This window comes from Neolamprologus multifasciatus, chromosome 7 (assembly GCF_963576455.1).
Source record: "Neolamprologus multifasciatus chromosome 7, fNeoMul1.2, whole genome shotgun sequence".
Taxonomy (NCBI): Eukaryota; Metazoa; Chordata; class Actinopteri; order Cichliformes; family Cichlidae; genus Neolamprologus; species Neolamprologus multifasciatus.
In genome coordinates, this window is record NC_140445.1 from 23,329,920 (window position 1) to 23,345,710 (window position 15,791).

Genomic DNA, 15,791 nt, shown 5'->3' on the forward strand with positions numbered 1-15,791 from the left:
TGGGGACTTGAGATAGACAAGGTGGGTGAGGGATGGTTTCACAGAGGATGCGGATATGAAGAAAAGGTAGGCTGTGGTTCAGTATCTGTGCATGGGGATTAACTGATATCATAGGCAACATTCTCTCCTCCAGATACTTTGTAGACAGACAGTTCAAATTCCTTGTCTGGATGTTATTCTCCACGCAGTAAGACATATTCCTGGTTATGAGCTAGTGGAGATTAGTTAGCTTGACTTTTTTTTTCTAAATTGCTTCATTGTTTAGTTTGTATGCCTGTACATTTTATTCGGTATTGGACTACAAAATTTTAATAACACATTGATTAAGTTTGCCCAGTGACACACTTTTGTAAGCCTCATTTTAATGGTTCGTTTAATACAAAAATAAAGATCTTATTTAATTCTAAAAGTCCCTTTTTTGTATGTAAGTGCATGAATGGCTTTTATGCCCCGTTATATCTATGATGTTCTGATTGTGAGTTGAATAGACAAGATAAATTCCACAGGGTGTACATGGTTATTGTGTATATACATGTAAATATACAGATACAATGAATAATAATATCTGTAAATAAATCTACGGTTCATTTTCTAGAATATGATCATGTTGCAAAGCCCAAAATAAATATTTGTAGATGTGTGTTCATGTAAAAATAAGATTAATGGACAATCGCTTATATTTTCTTCATATTGCATAATCACGTTTCTACATGCTACATTCAATGTAGAAATATAATGCATTTTATTTGAGTTAATTGTTAAGCTAGATTTTATATTGTATGCACTGCTTTAGTTGGTAAATTATATGTAGCCTTATTTTCTCTCTCTCTCTGTTTTTTAACAAGTAACTGAGCCTAAAAGTTATACTAACAAATTAAATGCATTCAGGATTTAAATCACAACATGAGTACCAAGTTCAGTTTTGGCTTATGTTATAAAAAGTGCATTAAACACAAAGATCTATAAATGGTTGTGATATAAAGAGCCCACTACTGGGAATTATGACAGTGCTCCATCTCCATGGTTACTCTGTTGTGTTTGTACCAATCAATTGTTTTTCATCTTCAGCTGCATTCACACAGACAACTGAAAGCCTCAAGTCTTCATGAGTCAGGAGCCAGCAGCAATGAATAAATGGGTAACTTATTATGGTATGTATGCATATCATCCCGAAACAACAGGAGCATTGTAATCAAATCCAGATGGACTCCTGCTCTTCGATTGTGTTGTGTTGCTCTTTCTTGTGCTGCGCATGTGGTCATGTTTTGCACCTGCCAAGCAGCTGAAGGAATGACAGAAGTCTCTTTGGTCGGATGATTGACTGATGGATCTTCTGCAGGAAATAAATTACATGATGTATTGAAATACGGTCAAAAAAAACACTCACATGTAACAGAGCCAGCGCATCACTGATGAGTGAAAAAAGTCTGCTACATACTATTAGTTATGAATATAACCCCCGAAGATTAGTGCTTTTTAAAAACAAATAAATAAACATTTTTTTAATCAATTGACTTAATGTAAAAAAAAAAAATACAATAAATATTAGAGAAAAAGCAGATACTAAAATCCACACTAAGTTAAAATTTCTTTTGTAAATGTATCTAGTAATATCTTACATTTCCAATTTTATTAATAAAAATAAATGTGGATATTGTAGGCATATAAAGTAACTGATGGGTTGGTCATTGTTTCTTTTTATAAAACATTAATTATGTTTGTTATTTTGTTGGTTTGTTATTTTTGTTGGTTAAGTGAACATGCCCAATACAGTTATAATAAAGGTCGTCAATGTCACCGTTATCTTAGAACATACACGTCAAATTTCCTTTCTTCAAACTTTCCTTCCCTAAATGTAAGTGAATTACAAAAAAAGAAAACTTTACCAGACAAGATTAAAAATATTTTAAAACTGGACATGTAAATGATGTTTACTATTAGGTCTACACTTCACATAAGCAGAGATGTTAGAATTACTAAATTACTTAAAGAAAAAAAACTTCTATACCAGAGCAATAACTGAAAAAAACAATATACAATAACACAATACAGACTCACTATCCACTAACCTATTCAGCTTCTTGTGAATCCAATGTCTAAATCAGCCAATCACATGCCAGAAAGAAAAAAAAAAGTGATTTAAGTGACTTTGAATGCAGCATTGCTGTTGGTGACAGATGGGCTGTTTTACGTTTTTCAGACACTCCTGATCTTCTCAAATTTTCTCAGGAATTTACAGAGAACAGTCCAAACTGAAAAGCGAAATAAACATTTCCCTGGGTAAAAATGCCTTGTTGATGCCAGAAGTCAGAGGGGCATGGCCATGCTGAAGGCAAGAGGAATTCTAAGCCAGTTTCTCAACCCAGCCCATCTGATATCAGTAAGATTCAAAGTCAATTAAAAGTCGCCTTTCTTGCCCGTTCCGATGCTCGCTTTGAACTTTGAAATGAGACCACTTGGACAACAGTAATGATAAATAATTGCAAATAGGGCATGTTTACAGAATTTAATGTCATTTTTATAGAGCACCTCTTATTTTAAGAAAAGATAGGCGAGACAATTTTTGAAACTAACTGCAAATTAAGCACAAAATATTTAATATCTGTATTTTACCATTTTGATAAGACATATTTCAGTACTCCAAGACACTTTTATTAGACTTTATTAGGTTAGTGGACCATAATTAAACATAACTCTGTGGCAAACGCAGCGTTCAGCAGGCCATCAAGGAAGAAGTGACGTGCATTTCTGCAGTGTAAAGATGCACAAATCATTTTCTCCTTAATCTACAGTCACACAAAGCGCCAGGAAAATCTTTGGTGATGTTCTCAGATGATTCTGACGCTTATCACCCAGTTCCTCGTGATGTCCTCCACACCATCAACCCTCTGTCCTCCTCACAGTTTCTTCCTCAGCTTGCCTTTCTTATGGCCACCCCTGCCAAAACCTGACTTTTTAACTTCTCCGAGCCACTTTTTGTTCTTGGAGCAGAGCTTCCTCATCCCCCCGTACTGCAGGAACTGGTGCTTCTGCTTTTTCTTGCGCTGCTTCATGATCTGATCCTTTGTTTTCAGCTCCGAGCGTGCTTTGTGGTCACCGGAGCTCTGTACGTTTGGACCTCCCACGGCCACGACCTGGGAGAGGCACGACACAACAAAGAGGTTGGAGGTTATAGCTCGCAAGCCTGGAAGAGGGACTTGAAGTATTTACCTTTAGAGTTGAGTTAAAACATGGTGGCTGATGGTCTATGTTTAATAGGCAGACATGTTTGTGCTATTCATTTTGATGCCTTCCTACCTCTTGCTGGCTTCCTGCCTCCTCCGCCTGTTTCTCCATCTGATCCAGATCCTGTATCATCAATATTGTATTTTTTCTTCCACTCCTCATAACTGACATGTTGTCAAGTGATACAACATCTTCACAGTACAGCTTAACATTGTCATAGGAGTAGAGAAGAGGGTCATTAAGAGCAGCACACAGAGAAGCTTTTTGTTGGAAGGATACAAGTTCTTCCTGTTCTTCTTCTTACTGATAACCTGACCACTGTCTGTTTTGATCTTCTTCTTCTGGTCTTCTTTTCCCGTTTCTCTCACAAAACGCTTCCTCTTACGGTCCCTAAAAAAAGAAGGGGGGAAAAAAGACTTTAAATTATAGTTTGAAATGACCATTTGGTGGATATGAGTCAAACATAGGGAAATTTGTACCATTTCATCATTTTCTTCTGCTGGTTAAGGCGATCGCCTTCATCTCCCATGAGATCAAGGACAGCTGAAGAGGCCTGCTGTTCAAAAGCACTGCCCTCTCCACCGAGACTCAACCTGTCGACGCATAACACAGGACAAAACAGCATAAAACACAAAGCCATTCACATTTTTTAAAGAAACAGATGCAACAGTTTAATGCCTCACCCTCTCTCAGAGTCAAAGTCTTTTGGTCTGTAAGGGATATAATACTCTTCATCTTTGCCTGACTGCCTCTTTTTCTTGGTCTTTGGTCGCTCTTCGCCATCTTCCTGCTGACCTCTTCTTTTACCACCTACCACCTCTGAAAACACCCCCTGGTGGAAATAGAAAGAATTACATGGTACAAAGTGACAAAACATGATACAGAGATCCTACTATCTTCCTCTTCTAGTTTGTATACAACATCATCTACATCAAAACTGCACTTTATTTTGCTTCTTCTTCATCAGACAGCATAAACAACTTTCTCATTTTGACTCAAATATTGGTTTTGAATGAAAATGATGAAACAATCCTGGGTGTTTATTCAACTTGTGAGCAGGTTTTCTAATCCACCGTACTATTATTATTGACACTAGTACATGTTCGTGCTGCTGGCAAACTAATACACTCAAGAACATATAGCAAAGCTAAAAAGTGAAAAGTAGGTCTTGCCTATATAAATAAACATAAGACAGTTGTGAGACTTTGACATAGTAACATCTGCAGTAATATTTACACCTGTGATGACATCTCACAAGCATTAGCCTTATTTTGAAACCAAGATTGTTTACACAGAGTTTGTAATTGCAGAGAAATGCTCCATTTATTTTGGTTATTTCATTTTTGAGCAGGAAGCTCACCTTTTTTGTTATAGCCTTTAGATGAATAGAGAGTTTTTCAATTAAATACATATATATTCTTTAAATAATGTTCCCTCTTATAAAAAGTAGGATTATTTTTAAAAAAAAAATTAAAAAATGTATTATACCTCTATTACTTAGAAAAAAACTGTTTTTTTATGTTGTCTGTTATATAACATTAGAGATGCTCGTGGCAATTCATTTCTTAATCAGCTAAACAGGTCAGTTAAGAAACAGTCAAATATTAAGTTAAATTTGAAAACGGTTTAAAAAAAAATATCCCCATTCCAAAATGTCACACGACAATCTCATTGGCTCACGGAGTTATGATGTCACTACACTTTGATCCTTTGAAGTTTGTCCTTAAACAGGGGTGAGAAACAGCAATTTGTAGTTCGTGTCTTCGCAGCATTTGTGTTTGCAGCCTTCACACGTTCACCACAGAAACTTTTGGAAAACTTTTCAGAGTTGTCGTTTACAACCTTCAACATGTATCCAACAAGACACCAACCAAGGCAAAAAGATTACGCCGCTTCTCCTTCCTGTCATGGCCGACCAAATGACCTCTTAGCCGTCCAAAGGGCATTACATGACAGTAAGAAGGAAAACTACCATCTCCAGAATAAAATTCAACAGATTGAAGAAGAGAAACTTCAACTGGAGGAGAAGTGTAGACAGATGGAAGCGCAAAATAAGAACCTGGAAGAAAGACAACAACGCCAGCCCGACATAACAATTATTAATGAGGGCTGGGGAATCAAGTTTGGACAAGCACGAGAGCAGATTGTCTTCCTAATTAAGGAAAACAAGCAAAAGAGCGCGGAACTAAAGGAGATGTCCAACCAGCTTAAAGACAGCAAAGCTACTGTTGAGAAGACACAATGGGATCTCCAATATATGGACCAAAAGAATCAGCTGCTCCAAACAAACTTCGATGAAGCTGTGAAAAAAAACAAAGAAATCCTCCAACAGAAGGAAGAACAGGAGAAAAAGCAAAGAGACATGGAGCACAAACTCAAAGTCACGGAGGAAAAATACAGGATGCTGAAAATAAAGTTGGATGATACACTGCGCCAAAATAAAGACCTTCTTCAAGAGAAAGAGCAACAGCAAGACAGATTGAAAGAAGAGAAACGTATTGTCGAAGACTTTGAGGGTAAAAATCTAAAACTGCAACAGTTTTGTAGTGAACTGAAGGACAAAACAAGTCAACTAGAAGGGGAAAAAGAAAAACTGGACAAACAATGCTCACACATGCAGAAAAGGATGGGTCAAATGGCGAGAAACAACTCCGAGCTCACTAAGGGGATATTGTTGGAATACAACAACTTGAAGCGCAAACACACTGAAATGCAGGTGCAAAAGCAGGAACAAGATAACATACATGACGACCTGCAGCGTACGCTCCAAGATATCCACAGAAGAAATGAGGAGCTACAAGACATGTACAAAGAAGTACAACAGAGAAACGCAGACATGCACAAGGACAAGATAAAGCAGGAGGCAACATCGAAAGAGCTCAAGGAAAAGCTTGAAGAAAAACGAGCAACACTGGAAGAGGTGGAGAAAACATGCAAGAAGCTTGAGATACAAAACGCAGAAACCATCGATGAGTTGAGAACCCTCATCCTGGAAAAAAAAGCTCTTGTAGAAAACTGCATGAAAAAGAAGAACAAACGTTTCTGCTGGCCCTGGAGGAGAGACTCTACTGCTTCCTCACCTGGTGTAGCCTCGTCTTGCTCCACCTCTGTTCACCTCCCCAACCAGTCCCGGCAGTTGACTGTCCCCTCCTGAGCCTGGTTCTGCCGGAGGTTTCTGCCCGTTTAAAGGCAGTTTTTCCTCCCCACTGTCGCCTAGTGCATGCTCAGAGGGGATTGTTGGGGTTTTCTCTCCTCTACCTTGTTTCTTTATTTACTTGTTAACGTTTTGTTCTTACTTCATTTTACCTTGTTTCATTATTTACTTGTTAACATTTGGTTCTTACTTCATTTTACCTTGTTTCGTTATTTACTTGTTTAACTTTAGGTTCTTACTTCATTTTACCTTGTTTCTTTATTTACTTGTTAACTTTTTGTTCTTACTTCATTTTACCTTGTTTCGTTATTTACTTGTTAACTTTTTGTTCTTACTTCATTTTACCTTGTTTCGTTATTTACTTGTTAACTTTTTGTTCTTACTTCATTTTACCTTGTTTCTTTATTTACTTGTTTAACTTTAGGTTCTTACTTCATTTTACCTTGTTTCTTTATTTACTTGTTAACTTTTTGTTCTTACTTCATTTTACCTTGTTTCGTTATTTACTTGTTAACTTTTTGTTCTTACTTCATTTTACCTTGTTTCGTTATTTACTTGTTTAACTTTTTCTTTTTCAACTTATTTATAAAACAATAAACAATTGAATTTATCCTTTGAGTATTTTTCATCTAATCTTTTCATCTATAACTTTTTCAAACATTCATATCTGTCGTTTATCTTCTTCTTGAAACCTCATAAATGGTGAAGGAAAAATCCTGGAACATGGTTTGAAACACTGAAATTGTTTCAGCTGAAACCGGCAAAGTCATACGTGTGTGTGTGTGTGTGTGTGTGTGTCACAGGTGACACGGTGTCACTGGTTAGGTCATCATGTTTAGGCTCATTCACTCGAAAAATTATTTAGGCCAAATCTTTAAAACTGTATCATTGCATACACATTTTCAATTCATTTCAATCGCACAAATGCAGAAATAATTATTTGCAGTATCTTATCTGATTTATTTTGAGAATGTCATGCCTGATCATTTGCACCCACACCACCAAAAATGGGGGCAAAAGGGAGGAGATCGCATTTAATCGGTTATAACAAGAGGTCAGAAATATAAGTGCTGCAGAAACCTCTGAATCTCAGCTATAATCTCATGTAAACCATTTCTACAATCGCCAAACAAAGCGAAGTCACCAAACAGTTAAAAGAGCAGATATGTCACCATGAATCTGTGGACAGGTAATATCCACATTTTAATTTATGATTTACTGGAGTTCCATGTGTGCTTAATCCTTAATGAAACTGATGTAAACCTGCAACTACAGCGATCCAGGGAAGAAAGAAAGAAGCAATACTTCACCCATGCTTACATTTAAATCACTCTCATCCTTTTCTGTGATGTCACAGTCAGCAGTAGTGGTGGGGTTGGTTGGCTGCTGCAGCCTGCTTTCTGCAGCTCGGTCTTCTCTCTGCTTGCTGAATTTGTCCACTAGCCGAGTGTCTTTAGAGCGTTTGGCCCGCATCACCTCACTGGCTGGTGTCTTACTACTGGAGTTGATTTCGAAGATGGTCTATTTCAGGAGAGAATTATATGTTTCTTTGCTTACTAGAACACTTTTTACCAGAAAATGCAGCGCTGTGATGTGTCTGCATCAAACTCACCGCTTTGGATTTGTAGCTCTTGATGGCATCGACTATTTGAAGGCACTCCAGTTCCATTTTTTTCCAGACCACACCCTGAAACAAATCAAATTGTCTTACCTAACTGCCATCAGTTCCTCACTACTCCTTTTGTTTATCTTCATAATTTCTCTCTTCTTTTTATAGTTTATCCTCCTTTGAACTTACCAAGTACTGGATGGACACCCATGCTGGACACATCTGTGTTTTTAACCCGTCTGATGGACTCCGGCGAGGGGTTTGGCCGCGACTTGAGGTACTGTTTGTAGGCGTTCTCTGAGACACGGAGCAGATTTTGCAGGTCCAGGGAGTTTTCGTGAGACGTGATCAGATGAGCACTTTCATCATCCAAGATCCTCTGAGGGACTCGACCAAACACACCTTCTGAATCTGGAGTACGAAAAGAAATGCAGACATTTCAATACAGTGACAGATAAAAAGAGCACTAAATAAAGTTTATTAGCAACCTCAAATGTGTAGCACATCAGTTAAACAGTTCATCTGTCACTTTAAGACCTGACAGGCATGCAGTAGAGTCTACCTTGTGTTTGTTCAGGTGAAGCAAACTGAACTGGTCGCCCTAGGAAGAGGTGGAGGTCGTAGACATAAGGCATTTCATCAGGACAAATCAGACTATAGGCTGTGCCACTTCGCCCCGCTCGTCCCACACGCCCTGATGGGAAAAGACAGGGGAAAAATACACGTAATGCTGGCCTAATCATTTCAAATTAAAGAAGCTGAATCACTTTGTTCCTTCTGCATACAGCTGCTCACCAACTCTGTGCAAGAAAAGTTTGGCCTTGGAGGGGAAGTTGTAATTGATGACATTATCCAGCAGGGGGATGTCTATACCACGAGCAGCAACATCAGTCACCAGAAGCACCATGGCTTTCCGATGCACAAATTTCCCAATGTTGATCTTCCTGGCAGTCTGATCAAGGGCACTGTAGATGTAGGCACACTCTAAACCTTCTGACGACAGCAGCTGGACATCAGGAGAAAAAAAGAAGAAGTCAACTAAAGCTCTAGTTTTTAAAACAATATTTAACATTCTCACAAATTTAGGCTACACTGTTATCTTACCTCCTTTAGGTACTCCACATGGTGTTTGGTGGCAGCAAAGACCACTGTCTGTTCCTGAGGCTTCACTACGTTCCTCAGGAGGTGGAGCAGCAGAGCCGGCTTGTCATCCACACGCAGGTGAAGGAATGACAGCTGATGAAAGTTAGAAGAAATGAAAACATGCTCAAAGCCATGGAAACATCAGGTGACTGTAAGGACTTTTGCTTTGGGCTTTACATTTAAATCATTCAACATTTCTGGGAGAAGAATACAAAATGTTTGAATAGCAAGTGTCTGAAGACAGAGCAACAAGTAGAAAGACCAAGACACTGACACAGTAGCTGATTTAACATAAGTTAGCATGTAGAGTAGATGCAATAATCCTGTACTGAGGTTGTAATAAATAATGCAAAACCTTCCATCTAATTTCTCAGATTAAACAAAAGGTAAATAAAACAAAAGCAAATTCTGCCTTTTTACCTTGATCTGATCACTGAGCTTGGAATCCACATCCAAACGAATCAGTACAGGCTCTGTCAGGCCTGAGAAAAAAGTTTGTATACACCGGTGTGAATATAATTAGGATTATTTGCCTTTAGATGCTAAAAAATATGGAAGCTAAGTTGAATGAATATGCTTTATGATGAGAAAATAAGCCAGAAAAACTTTGAGAATCTACACCGTGGAGGGTTAATTTATTAGATAAATGTCTACAGAAAAAAGAAATTGATCTCTGTATATATACACGTGTATATACACACTATATGTAAGTGCATGAATGGCTTTTATGCCCTGTTAAAAAGTCCTCCGGCCAGGGCATGCGTTACCTACATGGGAGGAGCATGATTCCCCCAGAGGCCAAATCAGAGTGCTCACCCGTTCTCTCCTTGCTGTGGTAATTAAAAGTGTAGTCGGCGAGTAGCGCTGCTGCAAGCAAGTTGTGGACTTGAGTTGAATCGGACTAAGGCGGGCAAGTGTGCGTTCATAGAACCAGTAAGTCACGTTGGGAACGTATTTTATTTCTGTTACTGTGAATGTACCAATGTAGACATCTGTTACTATTGCCTTGAGTTAGCAGCTATGTTGTAAGAATAAGTAAATAGTAGCCTGGCTCCACAGGATATTCCTCATTTCTAAGTTTTTTCAGTTATTGTGGAGAGTTAATGTTCCCAAAGATTTTACCTGATGGAGCAACTAAGTTAGCATACGAATCCGTTCTTGTTCAGAAAGCCTGCATACACATGGCGGCCTTTGAGTGAGCAATTGTGTCCACTAGAGGGTGGTGTTGACTCACAAATGAAGGAATTGACCTAAATTTATTATGATTCTGTGTTTATGCCATCCTGTTATGTTATTACTCTAAGCTCTGTTTCTGGTATCAGGATCTGCCCCTTTGTAATCTGGTATGGTGTTCTCTGTAATACTGAAGTATGAGAAATGCTAGACAAGAGAGATGTTTATGTTGTTTCTTATTTGTATTAATTACAGAACCACATCCTTACTTGCCAGCGAGAGTGTGTGTTCGATGTGGGCTCGTGGCAAATAAAGTTCTTCCACTCTGACATCATTCCCCGTCTCTGACCGGACGTTATTACCAGGGAACAGTACCAAATCCCGTTTCAGAGATAGTGGTCCAGGGCGTCCAACATAACAAGTGGTCCTTCCAGACGGATTGATCCCTGTAATAAAAGCATGGAAGAACAGCGCACCAGGAGAAACCAGGCTCTTCCTGCCCACCTTAGAGGATATGACTTAAGTGACTATCTCCCCCGGAGGGATATAATACTCTTCATCTTTGCCTGACTGCCTCTTTTTCTTGGGCTTTGGTCGCTCTTCGCCATCTTCCTGCTGACCTCTTCTTTTACCACCTACCACCTCTGAAAACAACCCCTGGTGGAAATAGAAAGAATTACATGGGACAAAGTGACAAAACATGATACAGAGATCCTACTATCTTCCTCTTCTAGTTTGTATACAACATCATCTACATCAAAACTGCACTTTATTTTGCTTCTTCTTCATCAGACAGCATAAACAACTTTCTCATTTTGACTCAAATATTGGTTTTGAATGAAAATGATGAAACAATCCTGGGTGTTTATTCAACTTGTGAGCAGGTTTTCTAATCCACCGTACTATTATTATTGACACTAGTACATGTTTGTGCTGCTGGCAAACTAATACACTCAAGAACATATAGCAAAGCTAAAAAGTGAAAAGTAGGTCTTGCCTATATAAATAAACATAAGACAGTTGTGAGACTTTGACATAGTAACATCTGCAGTAATATTTACACCTGTGATGACATCTCACAAGCATTAGCCTTATTTTGAAACCAAGATTGTTTATACAGAGTTTGTAATTGCAGAGAAATGCTCCATTTATTTTGGTCATTTCATTTTTGAGCAGGAAGCTCACCTTTTTTGTTATAGCCTTTAGATGAATAGAGAGTTTTTCAGTTAAATACATATTCTTTAAATAATGTTCCCTCTTATAAAAAGTAGGATTATTAAAAAAAAAAAAAAAAAAATGTATTATACCTCTATTACTTAGAAAAAAAACTGTTTTTTTCTGTTGTCTGTTATATAACATTAGAGATGCTCGTGGCAATTCATTTCTTAATCAGCTAAACAGGTCAGTTAAGAAACAGTCAAATATTAAGTTAAATTTGAAAACGGTTTAAAAAAAAATATCCCCATTCCAAAATGTCACATGACAATCTCATTGGCTCACGGAGTTATGATGTCACTACACTTTGATCCTTTGAAGTTTGTCCTTAAACAGGGGTGAGAAACAGCAATTTGTAGTTCGTGTCTTCGCAGCATTTGTGTTTGCAGCCTTCACACGTTCACCACAGAAACTTTTGGAAAACTTTTCAGAGTTGTCGTTTACAACCTTCAACATGTATCCAACAAGACACCAACCAAGGCAAAAAGATTACGCCGCTTCTCCTTCCTGTCGTGGCCGGCCAAATGACCTCTTAGCCGTCCAAAGGGCATTACATGACAGTAAGAAGGAAAACTACCATCTCCAGAATAAAATTCAACAGATTGAAGAAGAGAAACTTCAACTGCAGGAGAAGTGTAGACAGATGGAAGCGCAAAATAAGAACCTGGAAGAAAGACAACAACGCCAGCCCGACATAACAATTATTAATGAGGGCTGGGGAATCAAGTTTGGACAAGCACGAGAGCAGATTGTCTTCCTAATTAAGGAAAACAAGCAAAAGAGCGCGGAACTAAAGGAGATGTCCAACCAGCTTAAAGACAGCAAAGCTACTGTTGAGAAGACACAATGGGATCTCCAATATATGGACCAAAAGAATCAGCTGCTCCAAACAAACTTCGATGAAGCTGTGAAAAAAAACAAAGAAATCCTCCAACAGAAGGAAGAACAGGAGAAAAAGCAAAGAGACATGGAGCACAAACTCAAAGTCACGGAGGAAAAATACAGGATGCTGAAAATAAAGTTGGATGATACACTGCGCCAAAATAAAGACCTTCTTCAAGAGAAAGAGCAACAGCAAGACAGATTGAAAGAAGAGAAACGTGTTGTCGAAGACTTTGAGGGTAAAAATCTAAAACTGCAACAGTTTTGTAGTGAACTGAAGGACAAAACAAGTCAACTAGAAGGGGAAAAAGAAAAACTGGACAAACAATGCTCACACATGCAGAAAAGGATGGGTCAAATGGCGAGAAACAACTCCGAGCTCACTAAGGGGATATTGTTGGAATACAACAACTTGAAGCGCAAACACACTGAAATGCAGGTGCAAAAGCAGGAACAAGACAACATACATGACGACCTGCAGCGTACGCTCCAAGATATCCACAGAAGAAATGAGGAGCTACAAGACATGTACAAAGAAGTACAACAGAGAAACGCAGACATGCACAAGGACAAGATAAAGCAGGAGGCAACATCGAAAGAGCTCAAGGAAAAGCTTGAAGAAAAACGAGCAACACTGGAAGAGGTGGAGCAAACATGCAAGAAGCTTGAGATACAAAACGCAGAAACCATCGATGAGTTGAGAACCCTCATCCTGGAAAAAAAAGCTCTTGTAGAAAACTGCATGAAAAAGAAGAACAAACGTTTCCGCTGGCCCTGGAGGAGAGACTCTACTGCTTCCTCACCTGGTGTAGCCTCGTCTTGCTCCACCTCTGTTCACCTCCCCAACCAGTCCCGGCAGTTGACTGTCCCCTCCTGAGCCTGGTTCTGCCGGAGGTTTCTGCCCGTTTAAAGGCAGTTTTTCCTCCCCACTGTCGCCTAGTGCGTGCTCAGAGGGGATTGTTGGGGTTTTCTCTCCTCTACCTTGTTTCTTTATTTACTTGTTAACTTTTTGTTCTTACTTCATTTTACCTTGTTTCATTATTTACTTGTTAACATTTTGTTCTTACTTCATTTTACCTTGTTTCTTTATTTACTTGTTAACTTTTTGTTCTTACTTCATTTTACCTTGTTTCTTTATTTACTTGTTAACTTTTTGTTCTTACTTCATTTTACCTTGTTTCTTTATTTACTTGTTAACTTTTTGTTCTTACTTCATTTTACCTTGTTTCGTTATTTACTTGTTTAACTTTTTCTTTTTCAACTTATTTATAAAACAATAAACAATTGAATTTATCCTTTGAGTATTTTTCATTTAATCTTTTCATCTATAACTTTTTCAAACATTCATATCTGTCATCTATCTTCTTCTTGAAACGTCATAAATGGTGAAGGAAAAATCCTGGAACATGGTTTGAAACACTGAAATTGTTTCAGCTGAAACCGGCAAAGTCATACACGTGTGTGTGTGTGTGTGTGTGTGTGTGTGTGTGTGTGTGTGTGTGTGTGTGTGTGTGTGTGTGTGTGTGTGTGTGTGTGTGTGTGTGTGTCACAGGTGACACGGTGTCACTGGTTAGGTCATCATGTTTAGGCTCATTCACTCGAAAAATTATTTAGGCCAAATCTTTAAAACTGTATCATTGCATACACATTTTCAATTCATTTCAATCGCACAAATGCAGAAATAATTATTTGCAGTATCTTATCTGATTTATTTTGAGAATGTCATGCCTGATCATTTGCACCCACACCACCAAAAATGGGGGCAAAAGGGAGGAGATCGCATTTAATCGGTTATAACAAGAGGTCAGAAATATAAGTGCTGCAGAAACCTCTGAATCTCAGCTATAATCTCATGTAAACCATTTCTACAATCGCCAAACAAAGCGAAGTCACCAAACAGTTAAAAGAGCAGATACGTCACCATGAATCTGTGGACAGGTAATATCCACATTTTAATTTATGATTTACTGGAGTTCCATGTGTGCTTAATCCTTAATGAAACTGATGTAAACCTGCAACTACAGCAATCCAGGGAAGAAAGAAAGAAGCAATACTTCACCCATGCTTACATTTAAATCACTCTCATCCTTTTCTGTGATGTCACAGTCAGCAGTAGTGGTGGGGTTGGTTGGCTGCTGCAGCCTGCTTTCTGCAGCTCGGTCTTCTCTCTGCTTGCTGAATTTGTCCACTAGCCGAGTATCTTTAGAGCGTTTGGCCCGCATCACCTCACTGGCTGGTGTCTTACTACTGGAGTTGATTTCGAAGATGGTCTATTTCAGGAGAGAATTATATGTTTCTTTGCTTACTAGAACACTTTTTACCAGAAAATGCAGCGCTGTGATGTGTCTGCATCAAACTCACCGCTTTGGATTTGTAGCTCTTGATGGCATCGACTATTTGACGGCACTCCAGTTACATTTTTTCCAGACCACACCCTGAAACAAATCAAATTGTCTTACCTAACTGCCATCAGTTCCTCACTACTCCTTTTGATTATCTTCATAATTTCTCTCTTCTTTTTATAGTTTATCCTCCTTTGAACTTACCAAGTACTGGATGGACACCCATGCTGGACAGATCTGTGTTTTTAACCCGTCTGATGGACTCCGGCGAGGGGTTTGGCCGCGACTTGAGGTACTGCTTGTAGGCGTTCTCTGAGACACGGAGCAGATTTTGCAGGTCCAGGGAGTTTTCGTGAGACGTGATCAGATGAGCACTTTTATCATCCAAGATCCTCTGAGGGACTCGGCCAAACACACCTTCTGAATCTGGAGTACGAAAAAGAAATGCAGACATTTCAATACAGTGACAGATAAGAAGAGCACTAAATAAAGTTTATTAGCAACCTCAAATGTGTAGCACATCAGTTAAACAGTTCATCTGTCACTTTAAGACCTGACAGGCATGCAGTAGAGTCTACCTTGTGTGTGTTCAGGTGAAGCAAACTGAACTGGTCGCCCTAGGAAGAGGTGGAGGTCGTAGACATAAGGCATTTCATCAGGACAAATCAGACTATAGGCTGTGCCACTTTGGCCCGCTCGTCCCACACGCCCCAATGGGAAAAGACAGGGGAAAAATACACGTAATGCTGGCCTAATCATTTCAAATTAAAGAAGCTGAATCACTTTGTTCCTTCTGCATACAGCTGCTTCTGCGTGCAACTTAACTTATTTAAATTGAGTTCTGATAACAAATTGAGTTCAGCCTATTTAATATTTTTAATTAAACACAATATTACATTTTACAGTGCAGAGAGGTAGGGGAGAGAGAGAGAGAAAGCAAAAACACAAGTGTAGTCTTGTGAGGCCAGCTAGGGAGGCACGGGGACCATGACAGTCCCCCCCCCCCCCCCCCCCCCCGTAAATGACCTTTAAATTTGGTAATTTAATG

At 38.8% G+C, this 15,791-nt stretch overlaps 2 protein-coding genes and 2 pseudogenes across 4 annotated transcripts; 2 read left to right on the forward strand and 2 right to left on the reverse strand.

The window, feature by feature from the left end:
* Positions 1-3,136: 3,136 nt before the first annotated feature.
* Positions 3,137-10,912, reverse strand: LOC146514257 (ATP-dependent RNA helicase DDX54-like; annotated as a pseudogene). Its single transcript, XR_014875432.1, has 13 exons — positions 10,876-10,912; positions 10,574-10,822; positions 9,552-9,613; positions 9,093-9,224; positions 8,784-8,994; positions 8,551-8,682; positions 8,178-8,399; positions 7,992-8,066; positions 7,700-7,900; positions 3,909-4,057; positions 3,705-3,818; positions 3,505-3,615; positions 3,137-3,389 (listed from the first exon to the last, which is right to left on the reverse strand). The product of XR_014875432.1 is annotated as an ATP-dependent RNA helicase DDX54-like (transcript).
* Positions 4,755-7,166, forward strand: LOC146514258 (uncharacterized). Its single transcript, XM_085167281.1, has one exon. It carries the CDS (start codon positions 5,075-5,077, stop codon positions 6,377-6,379), a length of 1,305 nt encoding a protein of 434 aa, XP_085023407.1. The 5' UTR covers positions 4,755-5,074; the 3' UTR covers positions 6,380-7,166.
* A 720-nt stretch (positions 10,913-11,632) lies between the features above and the next one.
* Positions 11,633-13,694, forward strand: LOC146514259 (uncharacterized). Its single transcript, XM_085167279.1, has one exon. It carries the CDS (start codon positions 11,974-11,976, stop codon positions 13,276-13,278), a length of 1,305 nt encoding a protein of 434 aa, XP_085023405.1. The 5' UTR covers positions 11,633-11,973; the 3' UTR covers positions 13,279-13,694.
* Positions 13,695-13,858: 164 nt separating this feature from the next.
* LOC146514260 (ATP-dependent RNA helicase DDX54-like) lies at positions 13,859-15,566 on the reverse strand (annotated as a pseudogene). Its single transcript, XR_014875192.1, has 4 exons — positions 15,322-15,566; positions 14,948-15,169; positions 14,763-14,836; positions 13,859-14,671 (listed from the first exon to the last, which is right to left on the reverse strand). The product of XR_014875192.1 is annotated as an ATP-dependent RNA helicase DDX54-like (transcript).
* Positions 15,567-15,791: the final 225 nt, after the last annotated feature.

What these genes read in the sequence shown, in the direction of transcription:
- LOC146514259 (XM_085167279.1), top strand. Translation starts at nt 11,974, where the DNA reads ATGTATCCAACAAGACACCAACCAAGGCAAAAAGATTACGCCGCTTCT.
- LOC146514258 (XM_085167281.1), top strand. Translation starts at nt 5,075, where the DNA reads ATGTATCCAACAAGACACCAACCAAGGCAAAAAGATTACGCCGCTTCT.